At 36.2% G+C, this 18,285-nt stretch overlaps 1 protein-coding gene across 4 annotated transcripts in view; it reads left to right on the top strand.

The window, feature by feature from the left end:
- The window catches only part of CNOT6L (CCR4-NOT transcription complex subunit 6 like), a 113,115-nt gene extending 97,302 nt beyond the window's left edge, over positions 1 to 15,813 (top strand). For all 4 annotated transcript variants that reach the window (XM_036104728.2, XM_036104727.2, XM_036104726.2 and 1 more), the window contains 3 exons: positions 1,160 to 1,387; positions 3,503 to 3,705; positions 8,418 to 15,813. In XM_036104728.2, the coding sequence (XP_035960621.1) occupies positions 1,160 to 1,387; positions 3,503 to 3,705; positions 8,418 to 8,630 (644 nt within the window). In that variant the 3' untranslated portion in view covers positions 8,631 to 15,813. The remainder of the gene's footprint in view (positions 1 to 1,159; positions 1,388 to 3,502; positions 3,706 to 8,417) is intronic.
- Positions 15,814 to 18,285: the final 2,472 nt, after the last annotated feature.

The raw sequence follows: 18,285 nt of genomic DNA, 5'->3' as shown, positions 1-18,285 counted from the left end.
AGTAGCTCTTGGTAATTTCTTTACTCATTACTAACAGAGACTGTATGTGTATAGTTTTATTTAAAAGACCTCATACCATGCACATTGAGCTTTATGTTTTAAATATTTTATGGATGTGTTTCTGTGTCTGTACCTGTTAACCAAATTTAATTTTCACAATTTTTAACTACCTTATTTTCCATTTTGAAAGTTAATACTATGTTAATACTTATTTTGACAAAATTTATAAAACAGAATTTTGGGGAGAAGAAAGAACCTTACATTTTCTAGTTGAATATCTCACTTGCCAAATGAACTTGAGCACCAAAAAAGTTAAGTGACTGTCCCAACACCAAAATAAACAGTAAAAAAGCCAGGTCTAAAACCCACGTGTCCAGATTTTGAGAGCACACTATTACCTGTGTCTCCTTTTTAAAATAACTTTATTTGGGTGTTTGGAATGAATTTGTTTTGGTAGGAAACTTCCTTCCTTACTTAATTTGTGTAAGTTAATACAGTGTTACTGCCTTTTATTGATTCATCACTGATGTGCTCAGGAAATGCAAGGTGAATGAGTACTGGGCAGTGGGAAGAATTTAAAAGTTTAGGTCATTCAAATAACTGAAAACCTGCCTCACTAAGTAATTGTGATCTTTACATGACAGAGATATTTAAAGTGCTTGTTGACACTAAGAACTCAGCAAATCAAGGTACTATAATCAACTGTTAATTATATCATGATATAATTCTTAACTTGGCATATAGAGCAGAAGTTGACAGACTTTTTCTGTAAAGGGCCAGATAGTTAATATTTTAGTCTCTGTGGGCCACATTCAGTCTCTGTCACAGTCTTTTCAAAGAAATTTTTGTAGACTCCTTTAAAAATGTAAAACGAGGCTTAGCTCCTACAGGCTGTCCAGAAACAGGTGGTGGGCCAGATTTAGCCTGTGGCTGAAAGTTTGTCTACCCTGATCTAGAGGAGTAATTCCCATGTTGGGATTATCAGAATCTTAGCACTTTAGTGTCTAAAAACTATATTATGAGATAAAAGGGAAGATACAAATTAATGGAAAAAAAATAAAGAAGGGGCTATGGGTTTTTGGGAGAAAACCTTAAGATAATTGCTTTTTTGATCCGTAAAGCATAATCTTACCCTCTTTTTTATAATGTTTAAATTTAGGTATGAAGCCTATTCATGCTGCAGACAAACAGCTGCTTATAGTGGCAAATGCCCACATGCATTGGGACCCAGAGTATTCTGATGTGAAACTCATCCAGACCATGATGTTTGTCTCAGAGGTTAAAAACATTCTGGAGAAAGCCTCTAGTAGGCCTGGCAGCCCAACTGCAGATCCTAATTCCATCCCGCTGGTGCTATGTGCAGATCTTAACTCATTGCCAGATTCAGGTATTTATAACATTGCCTCATTGCTTTCAGTTTTGCTTTAACTTCTAGTTGAGGGGCTAGCTAGCTCCCAACTTTTGAGTGGAGAATTTCTCTGCTAAATTAAGGGAGTGCATTAGTATGAATCCAGGGATAATAGGACATGGGGTAATTGAGAGTTTAGTAAAGAAGCTATTTCCAAAAATGTGTACAGGGCTAAGGTTACACAAAATAATGGGTGATGCAGTACTCTACTACAAAGGGAATTAGGGACCCTTTACCACACCTATACCTAAAGGTTTGAAAATGGTGGGAACTGTTAGCAGAACTTGGAAAAAGTAGTTATAAGGAGAGGATTATGTAGTAGTAGTGAAGGCTTGGAGTTAACTGATGCTATTTGGCATCAACAAAATGGGAGTCTCACTCTGCTCTCCTGTCGATGCTGCCCATTGACCAAATCCAACTAGAAGGGAGAGTGGGAGGGAGGTTGCCATTGATGCAAGTAAAAATCAGCCTCCTGAGGCACAGAGTGCAATGGAGAAGAGGCAGCCAGGAAATAGCATGGGTAGTTTAATAAGGTTGGCAACTTTTCTGTGAATTCATTAAATGATAAATGAATACTGATAATTTGGTGCAGAAGACTGATCTGTATTCTCCTTGGATTTGACATTACTTCTTGAACTCCACTAAACTATTTTATGTCTTGACTTACAATATTTTAGATCTCTGTAAAAATTAATTCTGCATTTTAGGTGTTAAAGTTCAAATGTAAAAACATTTAAGTATTAATGTTTTGCTATTACTGAAGCATATTCTAAATTTTTTATATTTTCAATAAGCTGTTTTAACTTGTTTAAAATAATCCCTCAACAATAAATGTGAAATAACCCAAATACTTGCAGTTGGAAACTTGTCACAAATCTAGAAAATATCTTTACTTTTTCTCCTTAATAAATAAATGCTGAAATCATCCTTTTACAAATACTTGTCTTCAGCCCCCAGCCCAGTTGGCACCTTACCCATGTCTTCCTTTCTTAGTCCTTTTTTTGAGTTGAAATGCTCTCAAGTACAAGTTTCTCCCATTTCATTTGATTTTTTTTAAGCTGGTGAGCTGTCCTTTGACAGCACGGCACAGCCTGGTGAGGTGGTTATGGAGCCAGACTGTCAGGGTTGGATCCCGGTTCTACCACTTACAAGCGCAATCTCCAAGTTCCTAATTTTAAATAAGGGGATAATAATTTCATCCACCACATAAAGTTGTTTGTGAGGTTTAAGTGTATAAAGCACTTGAGACAGTGCCTAGCATGTAGTAAATGCTAGATAAGTGGTAGTTGCTTTTCACCCGTTCACAGTACTGATAACTGTGCTCATCACTTAACTCATGATATGTTGCTGTCATTCCTGATCACAGATAGAGATGGTGAACAGTGTTCACTGATCATCATCAGAAGGGTTGCGATACATTTTTCATGTTTGCTTGTTAAATGGAAGCAATGTATTTTTTGAACGCTTCTACTCTTTTTAGCTTTTTATACATATCTAATATTTTTGACCAAGTAGCATGTAATGTCCCTTATAGTATGAGACTGAAAGAACCTCACTGTAGTTCAAAATAAAGAATATTTTCTACCTAACCTAGACATCAAGGTGTTGAAGATGCAAAATCTGTTTTTGTTGTAAATGACTTTTTATTATGTATGCTATATTTTACATATTCCCAAAGTTGTTAATTGACTGCATAGAATAGTGAAATACTAATGAGACATAGTGGTTTAGGATAATATTCTAAAAGCTTTCAGGGTTAAGACCTTCTTGGTGAATGCCACCTTGGGCTCAGGGAATCATCTTTAGCTTGAAGTATCATTAAGAAAACTGAAGATATTTCTGGATGATCCTGGTACTTTGTTCCTAAATAGGCAAATATCCTTCAGTTTGATTTAACCATATGAAATTGTTGGTGTTTGATTTTTTTTTTTTTTTAAACAGTGACAACCACAAAAAGACAATTGCATATGGCTCAACCTAATTAAACCACTCCAAACCTGGTATATCCACCTGACAATGAAATTTTGGTCATAAAATCTTAATATAAGATCTAAATGCTAAATGGTAGTGTTTCTTCCTTCTTTATTCTACTAGGTGTCGTGGAATATTTGAGCAATGGAGGAGTAGCTGACAACCATAAAGACTTCAAGGAACTAAGGTACAATGAGTGTCTTATGAACTTCAGCTGCAATGGGAAGAATGGAAGCTCAGAAGGGAGAATCACACATGGCTTCCAACTGAAGAGCGCCTATGAAAATAACTTGATGCCTTACACCAATTACACCTTTGATTTCAAAGTGAGTGAGCCTCTGGGCTGATACAGACATTATTTCAAATATAAACATAGGACAAGAAAGATATTATTTATAATGCTTACTTATATAATCTTCAAGCATTTTTAGATTCTCAAAATGTCTTGACTAAGTATGCTTCTAAATGTCAGATTTGTTAGCTTTGCTTTTTGTTATTATTGATTTGAGAAGTTTTTAAAACCCTAATATTTTCACATTCCAAGTAATACTGATAAATAGCAAAAACTTCCAAAATGCTTACTGTGTGCCAGGCACTGTTGAAAACACTTTACATTTATTGATATAGTTAATCTTCACTTGTCCATATCGTCCCTAACTTTCAGTAAGGATCTAAATAATAAGTAACCTGATATGGGTATATGGGTAAGCTCACCTTGAATGAATTTACATAATATTGTCTCAGAATTTTTTTGTACTATTGATGTCTTATTTATCTTTAAATTTTCTAAGTTTCTTTGGGAGATGGTTGTACTTAGGGTCTATTTTATATATATATATATATATATATATATATATAAATATATATCCATGTAGTCAAATTAATATATTACCAGGCAGTGGAACATTCCAGCTTAATAAAAGGAAAAAGATATTTTTTTCAAAATAAGAAAAAAATTTAGAGGACCTACTGTACAAGACAAATTGTTCTTTAGAAAGATTGAATGTAGTGGTTTTCTGTAGGTAAGATTACTTTCCCTTTGCCAATTATCTGATCAGTTAGCTCCTCCATTGTACCTCTGACTTTCTGGCATTTCAGGCATCTATACTAAAGTCTACACTATCTTGAAAAAATGCAGATGTTAGAAAGTGGTATGATGTAAGAAGCCTAGAGGGAATATAATAAAAATACCAAAGGAAGTTTTCAAAACGGGCTCTTCACATCTCCAGTAACCCTTTTATATTTTCAGTGCTTGTTAGCCCCTTTCTAAGGAGCAAATAGGAGGAAGAAGGGAAATTTGTGTGATGTTATTAGTCGACTTTCGTGATCATGAAGTGGAGGAAGAAATTGCGTAAATTGAATCTAATTTTAGTATTTTTGCTGTCAGAGTAGATAATACTATCCCTAGTGACTGTCTGCTATCCCTGTCTCTGCTATCCCTACCCCTGTTTTTGCTGTTAGAGTAGATATACTATCCCTAGTTTTATTCAAATCACTCAAACGCAGTAATGTGCTGGTAGATATTTAATAACCAGCTTCCTGAGAAAAAGAAACACTAACTTGCAGTGTTTGCTGATTTCTGTGTGTAAGTATTCCCACTGTGGTAGATTTCAAGCTCCCAACATAGTACCATTGAATTCAGAGTGGAGATGAGGCACTTAAGAAAGCAGGTACCAGCCGACTGTAGCACAGCACTGCTCTCTTGCAGCCTTAGAGGAAAACCTGTAGACTTCATGATGCAAGTTTACTGTAGGTTAATTCCTATCCTTGTGACTGTAGTGGTATATAATACATCTCTGCCAGCACAACCCAGAAAATCTAAATTAAAGTTCCCTAAAATAAGTTACTGTTGTTTTGGTATGGGTGTGGTTAAAAAGACCAAATCATTTCTGCCTCATCTAGGCTTTGATAAATGTTATTTTTCCTTGTCCATCAATGGAAATTGGAGAAGCGAAATTGGGGATATTAATCTGAGTCATCTTTTTTAACCATCTGAACTGTTTTAAAATCCTTTGTTGATACTGAATCAAAAATCTTACTGAACCATTTACATTGTCCAAAGAAGTACAGGTAAAGAACCAGAAGGGCATGACTCAGAGAGTGTTTGATGTTTGAGTATGTAGGATAGGATGAGACAGAAGGACAGAGCTGTAAATCCATGAGAGACAGGCGTGTATGGGAAGATAAATATACTGGCTGGCCCGATAGATGGGTGGTGGGGGAGGAGGAGGGGAGGGGATGGAAAGACGGGATGACCAGAGAATAAACTATGGGCATACGTAACAACAGAGAATGAAGCTTTTAGTCCAAATAACAGTGACTGTTTTCAGTTTTATGTAAAGCATTTTATGCCATCCCATTACTGAAGTCAGTAAAAAAAGGATAGGTAATATCAAATATAAAAATGTCATGTAATTAGCATTACATACAGATCTAAATACAGTGTTCTGCCATTGCATCAGCAGAGTGTTGTTAAATTTTATTCACTTGGCTTAGCATTTGTTTACTTTCTTGGTCCTTGAATAATTTAGAAATGTAGAAGAGTGATATTTAGAATCCAGAGTCCCTTAATCTAGAACTGATTTGGAAGATACCAAAGGGTGGGTAAGCAGTTAGGAGAATTACTTGTAGACCAGGTGTCTTCAGGATAGCTAACAGAATATGGGCTGTAGACTGTGTGGCTTATAAATAACAGAAATTCATTGCTCACAGTTCTATAGGCTGGAAGTGTAATGTCAGGGTACCAGCATGGTTGAGTTCAGATGAGGGCCCTCTTCCAGGTTGCAGACAGTCACATGGCAAAGAGTCTGAGAGAGCTCTCTGGGGTCTCTTTATAGAGCACTAATCCCATTCTTGAGAATGCTACCTTGATGACCTCATTACCTCCCCAAAGCCCCACCTCCTACTTCCATCATGTTAGGGAGTTAGGATTTCAGCATGTGAACTTTGGGGGGACAGAAATCTTCAGACCGTAACACCAGATACCTTGAATTAACAGCTTAATTCAGAATTTTCGCTGCAGCTGTCCCCCCCCCCCCCCCAGTCTAAGGGTGTGCCTGAGCCAGTTAGTGAAGAGGGGAAGGACTCTTTTCCTGTTTTGTCAAGAAGTAAATCTTCTCTTTTACATTATGAAATTTATAGTATATAATTTTCTTAACATTCTTTTATAAGACAAAACTTAGCATAATGCCAGCTCATAAACTATTTTCATTATTTTTACTTTTTTTTCAAATACAGTTCTATAGACTTATTACAGAATTTCCTAATATAAAGACTGTTTTCCCACATTACAGCTTTTTAAAAAGTTTGAATCAAAACAAGGTTAGGAATCATTAGTCTAATAACCTACTTTGTGGATATGACAGTATATAAATGTAAATACAAATGTACAGATATTTGGGTGAGTTCGTAGATACGTCCTTGCTAAGGGTTTTGATAAGAGCTTTTACTCTGGATGTTTCACACTAAGAAAATAGTTAACAAGTGATGCCTCCAATTAAATACATCTTACTTTCTAGAATGTTTAATGTCTTCTTGGGGCCTGTGTTTGCAAAGGATTCTGTAAGTCTAGCAGCTCGTGTGCATAATGGCACTCTAATAAAGTGATACAGGAGGTTTATTCAACCTAAGTAACAGAGTATTTCTCTTGTGTTTTGTTTACTTTATAGTTGAAGCAAAGGGTGGTCTCATAAAGGCAGATAAATCCACCCTGACCCTTGTTAACCCTTTTCCTAAAATGTCACTCTAAAACTGGGCATTAGCCAAAATGAAAGGATAATACCTTGTACTAATATCATTTCTTAACTATTTGGACTTGGAATATTAATGGCAGAAAGTCCTTTCTTGGATTCAAGTAGGTACCCTAATTTGTGGCAAGGTTAAGGTTTCTAAATGTTGAATGAGGCCTTCTTCCTGATTAACATAATAAAATAAAATTTAAAAAAATCTCGTTATTTTGGTCTTGGTCATGTCAAAACCAACAAACTTGAGGTAATTATTTCCAAATTTCATAATATAAATTTTTTTCATTAAAATTTTTTTTTTTTAAGTAGCCCATTTCATTGTGATAACATTTAAAATATTACTGGAACTCATTATGTGTAGCATTTCTAAATAGATACTTCCAGATCTGGAAATGTTTCTCCACACTTGGGCTCAGGCTCTCTTGACATGGATAGAAGAAATTTGACTTTCTCCCCTCCTCCCCCTTTTAAGTAGGCTCCATGCCCAGTGCTGAACCTAAGGCAGGACTTGAACTCATGACCCCGAGATCAAGACCCTGAAATTAAGATTTGAGCTAAAATCACGAGTTGGGTGTGTGTGTGTGTGTGCATGCGCGCGTGTGTGTGTCCCTGCTGAATATTTTTTTGCTAAGCAATCCAGAATTTACAATATACCAGAATTTGTGAAAATGAGAACACATTGTGAAAAAGAACACATTAGAAAAATTAACTGTATGTAGTATTTTGTATGTATGTAGCATATGTGGGAAAGCTGAACTAGAATTGGCAAATCTGAAAACATGCTTTACCATGGCTTCATTCAGATGTGTTTGGTTATCTTGATGTGCAAATAATTGAAAATAATGCCAGTTAACATTAAAAAGTTAATTTGAGTCATACCTTTTCGTTATGCATTTATATAAAAACAGCTTGTTGTAACTGATACAGTGTAGTTCCCAAAATGTTTATACTGATGTATTAGATTTCACTAACCTAGGCAAGCCATTTTTAAAAGATGCCTAGACATAATTTGGTGTGTTTAGCTTCTCAGTTTGCTTACCATTTAGGCACAAATGCAGGGCTTTATGACTCCAGTAGGGTCCTGTATTTCCCTATTGAGCCATCTTTATTTCATGTAATACCCACTGAAGACTTGAGTCCTGTTTGACCTGTTGTCAAGACAACAGGTACCAAAAGTACAGGTTACTCAGGTATTTAGCTTTTACAAATAATGGGTTGTTCTTTATATATCTTGAGTTTTTCTTTCTTTCTAAGCATATATTTTTCTTTTTCCCCAACCCCCAATCTCTTTCCAGGGCGTGATTGACTACATTTTCTATTCCAAGACTCATATGAACGTGCTTGGTGTCCTGGGGCCTTTAGATCCTCAATGGCTGGTTGAGAACAACATCACTGGGTGTCCACACCCTCACATCCCTTCAGACCACTTCTCACTGTTAACACAACTTGAACTCCACCCTCCACTTCTGCCTCTTGTCAATGGTGTTCACTTGCCTAATCGGAGGTAGTGGAGTACTGCCCCGCAAAGACGGGGGGATCTGTTGCTATGGACCTGTACAGTTGTAAATCAAAGTATGTAGGAGTGAAGTATGGCCATCCTTAAGCTGCTTCTTCAGGTTCCTTTCATTATGTGTTTGCTCTAAGATTTTGTACATTTTTGTGCATATTGGTATCATTTGGCACTAGGGCTGGAACCAAAGTATTACTCTTTCCAAATTTTTAATTTAACATGTTTTTAAATTGGACCTTCTTCATATTATATTAGGAGTCAACATTCATAAATAATAAATCACCAATTCAAGGCCCAACAAGAGTGTGTTTTTCCAAAACAAATATTTTATTTTGAATGGTTTCAAATGAGCCAACCATTTTTGTAAAAGACAATTTTTAAAAACTATAAAGACGACATTTTAAACTGAATGATGGCATGCCTTACAGGAAAAATTTCTTGGATTTCTGTTTTCCATTATAACAAACTGATTTTTGGCTCCCCAAGTCTTTTGCACATTAACAAAGCACTTAAATTTGCTAGACCTGTACATAAACTATGATATAGCCTTTAACCATAATACGAAAAATAGAGAAATTAAAGATGGTTGCACAATATGCTTTCGAAATCAAACATTCAACAGCACATGACAGTTTGTTGGGCAAGTGCTAGTTACTGTTTTTTTTTTTTTTTTTAGGAATCACTCTGTATTTAGTTCCTCTATTAGTTATAACCTCATTAGAAGTATTAATTTTAAGCCTTTCTCTCCATTTTATTTATTGGGAAACAGTGGGTAATTTCTACTGCCACAGATCTTGAAAATAGAATTTGTTATATTTAGGATGCCCACAAAATTAGTGTCCAGTATTTTTCATTATTCTCATCCACCTTTTTCTGCCTGGTTGTGCTAGAGAAACAGGTATTATATGATCTGTATAATAATTTTTGCTGTTATAGTCAAATGTTTTAAAAACAAACAAACAACTACTGAATGAAAAGGCCCTGATCAAAGTTTTAAAAGGGAAAAGCGATACAAATATCTCATTTGTTTCCCGACATAGGACAAGTGGCTATTGGTTTTGGCTTTTTGAGGTAACGATGGAAAGGATTTGCGGGGGGAGAGAACAGGGAGTAGCTGAAAACCTCGGATCATTTTTCCTGACTCTAGTTGCCAAATGGCCATTATATGCTTTTAATCTTTGTTTCCGTTGTCTGTCAGGGTTGAATTAAGAAGCTACTGGTTTATTCCCAACTGTTGATGCTCTTTAGAAATGTTGGAATCCTTTTTTTGCCCAGGAGGGGCCAGTTGAAAATGTGTGACTCGAGGCAGTTAACATAATACCGTTTTCTGGGGGAAAAATTGGTTGGCTACTTGATGTTAATTATGGCACAGTTAACAGGAAAAGGTTGTGTCTGTGTTTTTAAGTTTTTCTTTATTCTGCTTTTTTGCTGCTATAAGAGTTTTCTGAAATTTATATTTTAAACTTTTCATGCACTTTACTGTTTCTAGTCTCAAAATGTGATATTTTTAATAAACAAGAAATTTTCCATTATGTGAATGAAATTTTAAAAGAAAATAGCCTATATTTGTGTCTCACTAATATATAAAGTACAGGTCAAATTTAAATTATTTAATTAGTTTTAAATATATACAATTTGCCTCCTCTTTCAAACCTAACATCTTAGGCTGTTTTATTAGTCTTAAATGATGCATTTCCTTTGGTCATTTTATACTAATTTCTTCCATAGTAAATTAATCAGGCTATATAAGATAATATTTCCCCAGAAGGATAATTTTAGTGGGATGAGGGTGGTGGGATGATGTAATGTCATAATGGGATTGCATCAGAAGGGTTCTGTAAAGCCAGTTAAACTCCCTTTTAAAAGTGCCTAGTGATAGAGGCGTTGTTTGTCATCTATTATAATTGGAATGTCATTGTAGTTGAGTGAAGTTTGATGTAAATAAAATATTCTTTTAAAAAGGGTAAAGTACCAGAATAAACAAACAAACAAACAACCTTTAAGGTGACAGATTTTCCTCAGTGTGCAGGTATCCCTTCTTATATACCTCAAACATTCAACATCTAGCCATGCAAATTGATTACCTGAACCATAGTACTGGAAAGTAGAATAGCATGAAAAACTTAATTTTGTGGACATTACCTTTTTTTGTAATCAGCTACTGTATGTTTTATTTGAAATCTTTTGTTTTGGGTGGGTTTTCTGCTCTGGAGGTATATGCACTAACAAAACATTTTCCTCCTTTCATATACGCATGTTAATTAGCAATGTGAGCAATATTTCCTACCATACTTCACTCCCAATATTTTTTGAGATGTTTGTATAAAATGGAATTTAAAGTTCACTTATGATTGTATATGAACCACAGAGGAGCCCATTTATTAATAAAAAACTTTTTTAATAGTTAAATGTAGAGGGAAAAAAATAAAAAAAAATTGGGAAACATTGTAAACAGCTTAAGTTTATTTTGTGTATGATCGAGGCACTCTGTTGCAGGAAGGTGTGTAATTGGGTTCTCTCTGCTTCCAAATGCACTCTTTCAAACCATTCATTATCCTGTGTATTTTTAATGTGGTTTTAGTAAATGTTGGTAGTAGCTCTGTTGAAGTAGGTAATTGTGTTATGTTTTGGGTGGCACACACACTTGGGGCATGGTAACCCAAATTTCATGTGCACGGTTTCCCTTTAGCCCACTGCCCAAATTTCACACACCTTTCACCCTTTGTTCCCTTTGTAAAAGGAGTGGTATCTGTTTTGAGCTGCCAATTCAGATGATCAGAAATGCTGCTCTCCTCAGTATTGTCTTGTTAAAACGCATGCCATTTGGAACTTTGGCAGTGAGAAGCCAAAAGGAAGAGGTGAATGACATATGGTATATAGTCAATGAAAGTAAATATTTATGCTTATATACTTTCTAGTTCTCAGAATAAGTTTAATAAGCTTTATGCCATGGGGCTGCTGCATATTTTATCTGAAGTTAAGAGAAAATTTGGGCATTTTTAGGTTGTGATAATGTGTTTTTTTTTTTTTTAACTGTTAAATATGATTTCTGGTACTTGTCTAAGAACTGGAGTGTTCTTTAAATTTATTAAAACAGTGTTGTTTGAGGAAGGGAAAACTGCACTGTTTGCTATTACAACAGTCATACAAGTGCATGTCAAGTCACCCACTCTCTCAGGCATCAGTATCCGCCTCATAGCTTTACACATTTTGATGGGGAATATTGCAGCATCCTCAGGACTGACATCTGGGAAAGGCTCAAATCCACTTACTGCTCCTTGCTTGTTGACTTTGTTTTAAAATATTGTGCCTGGTGTCAACTTTTAAGCAACAGCACTGCCTAAAAGCAAGCAGAGAACAGAATCCCAGCACCATTCTATAGGCAACTTTTTAGAATTCAGATAATAGTAAATCTGTTCAAGATTTATGATGTTTTATGTAAAAAAAATTTTGTACAACGTAGCTGAATATTTTTGTTTCATTTCTTTGATGTAAGGCGTGTGAGCGTTCGTTTGAATATCACATGTAAAAGTCAGGTAATGGCACAATGGGTTTTGAGACCAGCTTCCCTTCCCCCCATTTGCCTTGTTCCAAGCTCTTTCTTTTCAAATTACTCTTCTGATATTCATAGGCAGATATTTAATTTTACTAATAAGCATCCTGTGTGAATGTATTAAAGAAGCCACTGTGTTTTAGTGTTGTAGTTTGCAGAAATATAAAGCTTCATTTCTTATTTGTCCCTATTATTTGGTGTGTTACAGTTATGTATTGAATCACAGAGAAGGGAGAAAGCTGAAAGATACCTAAGGCTCGTATCACTTGATTTTATGGTGGGTTGTATTAGAATTGAGGATGTGGCACATTAAAACTGGGACATGGGCAAACATAACTGTGTTCCATTTTAAAATTGTATCTCCTAAGTATCTGTTGTTAAGTGGGTGAAAAATTAAGTTTGTATTTGCGTTTCCAAGAGTTTCTAAAAATCACAAATGCCATCTATACTTCCAAATCAAATAGCAAGAAGTAGAGAAAGCACAAGACAAAATAGGTTAAATAATGTTCTTTGATGGAACAAGAGGCATATGGTTTTCATTCCTAATACAGAGCTAGGTTTTCTAGCAAATTGATTGTGTCCCAGTACTTACAGTACTTATTTGTTTTTAAGTCTTATATTCTGAGAGATTTTAATAGCTTTGTAAAATGCACTGACTGAGCAGTAGCTTTGGTCACAGAAAACATAACCGGTTTCTGATACATTTGGCAGGCCATAGAATAATGGTTATATAGCAAGCAATGACTTCATGGCACGTTTTCAAAGTAGCACTCATAGATACTTATATTTTGACAGAAATGTGAATTCTCACGTTTATAAGGTACTCTCCGACCTGCCCTCCCCTTTAAAAAAAAAAATCAACTTTCTAATGTGTAGATTTGTTTAACCTTTTCCTTCTGAATTATATCATGTTTGTAGAACTCTGAGAATTACAGGTAGACAAATTAGCTGGGAAAAGTAGAATATTTTTCTAAGCCAGGAACTTCAGCTAAAGTTTTCAATTTGTAGACAGATGAGAACTTTTATACTTATGGTTGCTTTGAGTGATTTTAATTTTTTTAAGGCATCATGATCACCAAATTCAAATTGAAACTTAAATAAATTAGTACATCCTTAACCTGGCTTATTTACCAAAGTTGTAATCTGTTTAAGAACAGGATGCCAAGAGCATCTTTCATTTTACAGAATGATTTGGAAATCTGTGTTGTATAAGTGTCATCCTAAAACTTAAGGGTGAGAAGAAAAAAGAAAGCTCTTATACATATACTGCAGGGTGTACTGAATAAGATCCACAAAAAGAAAACAAAAAATAGTTCTTTTCAGGAAGGTGGTAAGGGAGAGCATGCATGTTCTCTTATTTTAACCAAATACCTTCTTTATGTAAGTTTCTCTGTTGAATTACTCAAGTCCTACGGCAAGAAGTAGGGAGATACTAGGAAAAACAAGCTTTGTTAACCTACTTAGTAATTTCTTTTGGCATAAGTTTGTTTGGGTTATTCTTGGAACCAAAGGAAAACAAGCATGTTGGGGCTTTATTCAACATACATTATGACATTGAAGTAACGGAATGTTTTTAAGTAAAATAGATTTTACTTTCAAAGCATATGAAATAAGGACATTTCTGCCTATTAAATGTTCATTTTTTATGGCACTTAGTATAAACTCAGTAGCGTTGTCCCGAAATTAGAAATTGTGTTATCAGAAACCATAATAAATCACATTTTGAAAAGGATATGTAAATGCCAAGTGATATGACTCTTTTTGGCATAGTAGCTTGGTACATGCAGCTTTCAAAGACTTTGAGAAGGCATAGTTTGGCACCTATTAGTAGTACTTTTTGTTACAACAATCTCCCCAGATTTAGATAATTTTCCTACTATGTATCTGTCACTTTTAAATCTAAAAGCATAAGAATCATGATAACCCTCTCAGAAGTGGTCCTTTCTTGCTCGTTTCAGTTTTGTGTTAATTTCTAGTTACGTGACATATAAGTGTATTTTCTCTGACGCTATCAGTGGTTATATGTACCACATTTGTTTAATTGTCTTAACTCACACAATTGGCTCAGCATTGATGTGTCAAACAATGGCTTTGCTTCTTAACAGGCGTAGTTTGCTGCTGCTTGTTTCAGTCTTGATACAGGAAGTGATGCAGCCGTCTGGGTCTGTATGTATTGAGAAGCTGCGCTGTTCTTCGTGCTTCACTTACTAAAAATATATTCCCTTACCTGTGAAATTCCTGAGCGGTGCTCTGCCAACTTTTTTTGGGGGGGGGAGGAGTTTGGATGGCTGTATTACTGCACACTGGATCTGGAATTGTTCAGTGTTGTGAGTGGCAAATTTCTTAAACACCAGCAGCACTGAGAAGTGCACTATGGGCATTCGTACAGTTGTCCACATGCAAGCATTTCTTTCATCTAGGAGAAGTTGAGAAATAGCGTTCATTGGAGTACTTGGAATATTTTGAGGAGGATGAACATTTCAAACTTTGGCTTTTTTTTTTTTTTTACCTCTGGTTGGGGTGGTATGGAGGGAGTTTTTTTTTTTTTTTATTAAGAGAAAGAGTGTGTCTGTACCTTCTCTTTCGAAAGGCCAGGGTGTTGGTCATATTCACTATGGTTCTATTGTGATTTCTTTCAACCATAAAACAAATGCCAACTGAATGTCCATGGCATGATCTACTCTTCAACTCAATTTACCATTTGAATAGGGCAGGGTTCATTTATTTTCATTATTTGGCATTAAATAAATAATTCATTGTTTTGCATAAATTTGAGTTATTCTGTGGCCTATAAAGTGTTTTTGTAACTAATTTAATGGTTGGAAAGCAAAGCACTTCAGTTTAAAACTGAGCAAGATATTTTGGTAATTTTCCCCCTGAATACTTGGGAGTTTCTATTGATACTATTCCAGAACAAATTCTCCTGTTTTGGGTTGTATATTTACTTTGTGTTTGTCCTAAGAAAAAGCCAAGCACTAAATCAATTTGTTACTGTATTCCAGTAATCAGTTTAAAATCTAAGATTTTCTTTTCTTTTTCTTTCTTTTTTCTTGTTTCTTTTTTCATTCATTCTCTTTTTAATTAGAAGACGTAATGAAGTGCCATGTAATTGTAGCTTACTAGTGTTTAATGTTTAATAGACTGGTTCTGTGGTGTTTTAATCATTTAACTGTCATCCTTGGAGAAGGTGGTTCTGCTCTTAACTGAACACATTCTCTCTGACAAAATCACCAGCTGCTTTATTTTTCTATTTATTACAGTTAAACAGTTGATGAGGTCTGAAACTTGACCAAACTGCTCAGCTGAGATGTTTTTCACAATAGACACTGTACAAAATGTGCGTGCAAAAGGACACAGTTGGGTGGTAGTATTTTTTCATTAATGTGAACATTGACTAAACAAGCAGTCCTGCCTTTTAAATCTTGTGGCAGCTCAGAAGGGAGGTGCTTAAGAACCTTAACTACTATGTCAGATGACAAAATACTTTTTTCCATTTTGGAGATTGGGTACTGCTCACACATGATGTATAGGGCTAAATATATGCTTGTTTCCTTGCACCTGTGTACTTCCTCTTCTCTCCCTCCCTTTCCTTCCCCTGTAGGCAATAAATGGCCATTTTGCAACTGCATACCTTTGTCTTGGTTTTTTACTCTTTATCTGTGCAGTGTGTGTCTGCTTTTAGGTCAGTACATCTCTTGGAAAGTGAAGTAAGAAGCCAAGGTAATTTAGGCAAAAAGTTAGAAATTCATGCTGGTTTTTCCTCCCCCTGCTGAAAACTATATTACTGCTTAAATAGTACTTTGTTTAGAATAGATTTGGAAGTTAGCCATAGTTACGGCTTGCTTTGGCTGAAGAAATCTGAGCGGACGGATGTGTGTCACTTTGGGGCAAGGCTTTAAGGGCAGTGTGCAGTTTGCCATATTCCCTTTTCTTGCCTTGGTGATAATGGGAGCATATATTGAGATTCAGCTTCCCATCCTAGATCTTTGACTTTGATGAACAGAGCTTCCCTACTGACCTACACAGAAAATGAAGTGTGAGTGAGAAACAACAGCCAAATCTCAATGTCTTCATAAAGTAAAGTTTTGTTATTGCAGCATGATCTAGCCCATCCTGACTGACAACCATCAGATCTGCTGAGTTACAGCATAAACCGGTCTTAGTAAGTGGACCTCCCAAGACCTAGAGTAAACTCATTCAACAAACATTTCAAGTATCTACTATGAACAAGATGCTTTGGGGATGTAAAGTTGGGCAGGTTCCCCATCCTCCAAGAATTCACTTTCCAAACACTCTTCTATCTAGGACACACAAAATATTGAAGGGTTTTAGTCATAGTAAAGGTATCTTAAATTTTTAGAATCTTGGAAGGGGGAGGGAAAGGCACACCGAAATAGCAATTTTGAAACTCTGTTTAGGGATATTCAGCTGAAAAATGATTTTAAGATACGGTGTGGTTGAGACCAGATTATTCTTGAAGAGCATAAAACAGCTGTCCAGTTTAATAAGTGCTTAGGGAAGGTAATGGGAGGCTTATTAATAAGATACTCCTAGAATAGACACTAACCAAGTGTCCTTTTATTCCATCATGTGGCCTTGATAAAATACCCTAGCTGGTAAAATGGGTGTAAGAAACTGAATCTCGTGAAATGATAGAAAAAAGCAGACACCAAGATGAGCTTGCATGCAGGTAATTTATTTGGAGAAATGATCCCGAGAAATGATCCCAAGAAAAGTGTAGGCATGTAACAATAACAATAGAGAAAGAGGGAAAGCCAAGTCAAGGGTGCAATATTAAGCCTATCACCTCTGTGGGCAGCTGGGACATAAACTTGCCACTGACCCTTTGAGGAGCTGAGTAGAAAGCACCTCAAAATTGTCTTCATGAGGGATGGGAGAGGAATTTATGGGCTCCCATGAGAAAAGGGTGTTAATTCTTTTTCCTGTCTGTGCATCTGTTAAATTCACTAAGTAGATTCCTGCAGGAATCCCATTTAATAATAGTGGGGAAATGCAGTGGGTGGTACAGAAAGCAAAAGGCAAAGTGCTATTAAGTTACACTTGTGTGCAACTGGTTGCCAAGCTATGATGGCAGTAAGGAAGTGAGCTGAGAGGATGTGAGACATCCAAGGAGTCTGACATAATGATGTGCTGTAATCTCAACAAAATACAGAGGAGTAGGAGAACAAGGTACAGCATTGCTGCAGCTGATTTTGAGGCTATGATTAATATATGTCACCTTCTCTCTTTGTCATGCATTCCAGATTTTACTCAGCTTTGCACCAGCACACCAGTGGATCTAGATTGCTTTCCTAAGGTTTGGCAACCAAGACCTTCATCCCAACAAGATGTTTTGTGCTTGTTGGGCATGGTTGGTTGAGTTTGCCCAGCCATCCCTGGACATGAAAGAACCAAGAGCTGCCCCATGAATCCCTTGGGTTCCAGATATGCTTATTCTTGCCTCCCATTGTGTAACAGCAACCCTACTTTCTCATGCCAATATGATGAATCTTTGTACACCAGCATCGTGAGCCCCAAATGACCCCTTCCTGGGGGCATCCAATGCCTGGGAGATAGTGGTTATTAAGGTTCAGTCTAAGTCCACCTCAGCACCTCTGAAACGCTGTCCCATCTTCAGAGTTTCCCACTCATTGTACATTAATCTCTATTTGAGTATGCTTCCCAAGGTTACCCCACTAGATCAGCCATCAAGAGCAGTAGAGATGCTAGTTGAGAATGACAGGAAGCTTAGGGTGGGTTGATAGTGGAGGAGGGAGATGATGAGTATCAACTGTAGCCCCAGAACAGCTGCAACACAAAACTAGCTCATCTTACTAATCTTTCCCTTGTAAGTTTTGGGGGTGGGGCAGAGGATGGAGATACTTTCAAAATGTATTATACAAAACAAGTGACTGGCTCAAGGTAGTGGTGTGGTATACTACTATGATTACCCTCTTCAGGACTGAAAAACTTACTCTTTCATCTGGGAGTGGGCTGTCCACTGAGAATGTTCCTGATAAGTACCCTAGACTGAGGAAGGACAGCTGCCTTGCCCAACACCATGCCCCATTCTGGGAGGAGATACCTATCTGTGGCCAAC

Source organism: Halichoerus grypus, chromosome 3 (assembly GCF_964656455.1).
Source record: "Halichoerus grypus chromosome 3, mHalGry1.hap1.1, whole genome shotgun sequence".
Lineage (NCBI taxonomy): Eukaryota > Metazoa > Chordata > Mammalia > Carnivora > Phocidae > Halichoerus > Halichoerus grypus.
Note: the sequence above shows the minus strand (reverse complement) of the source record. Positions and strands in the feature narration are given on the sequence as shown.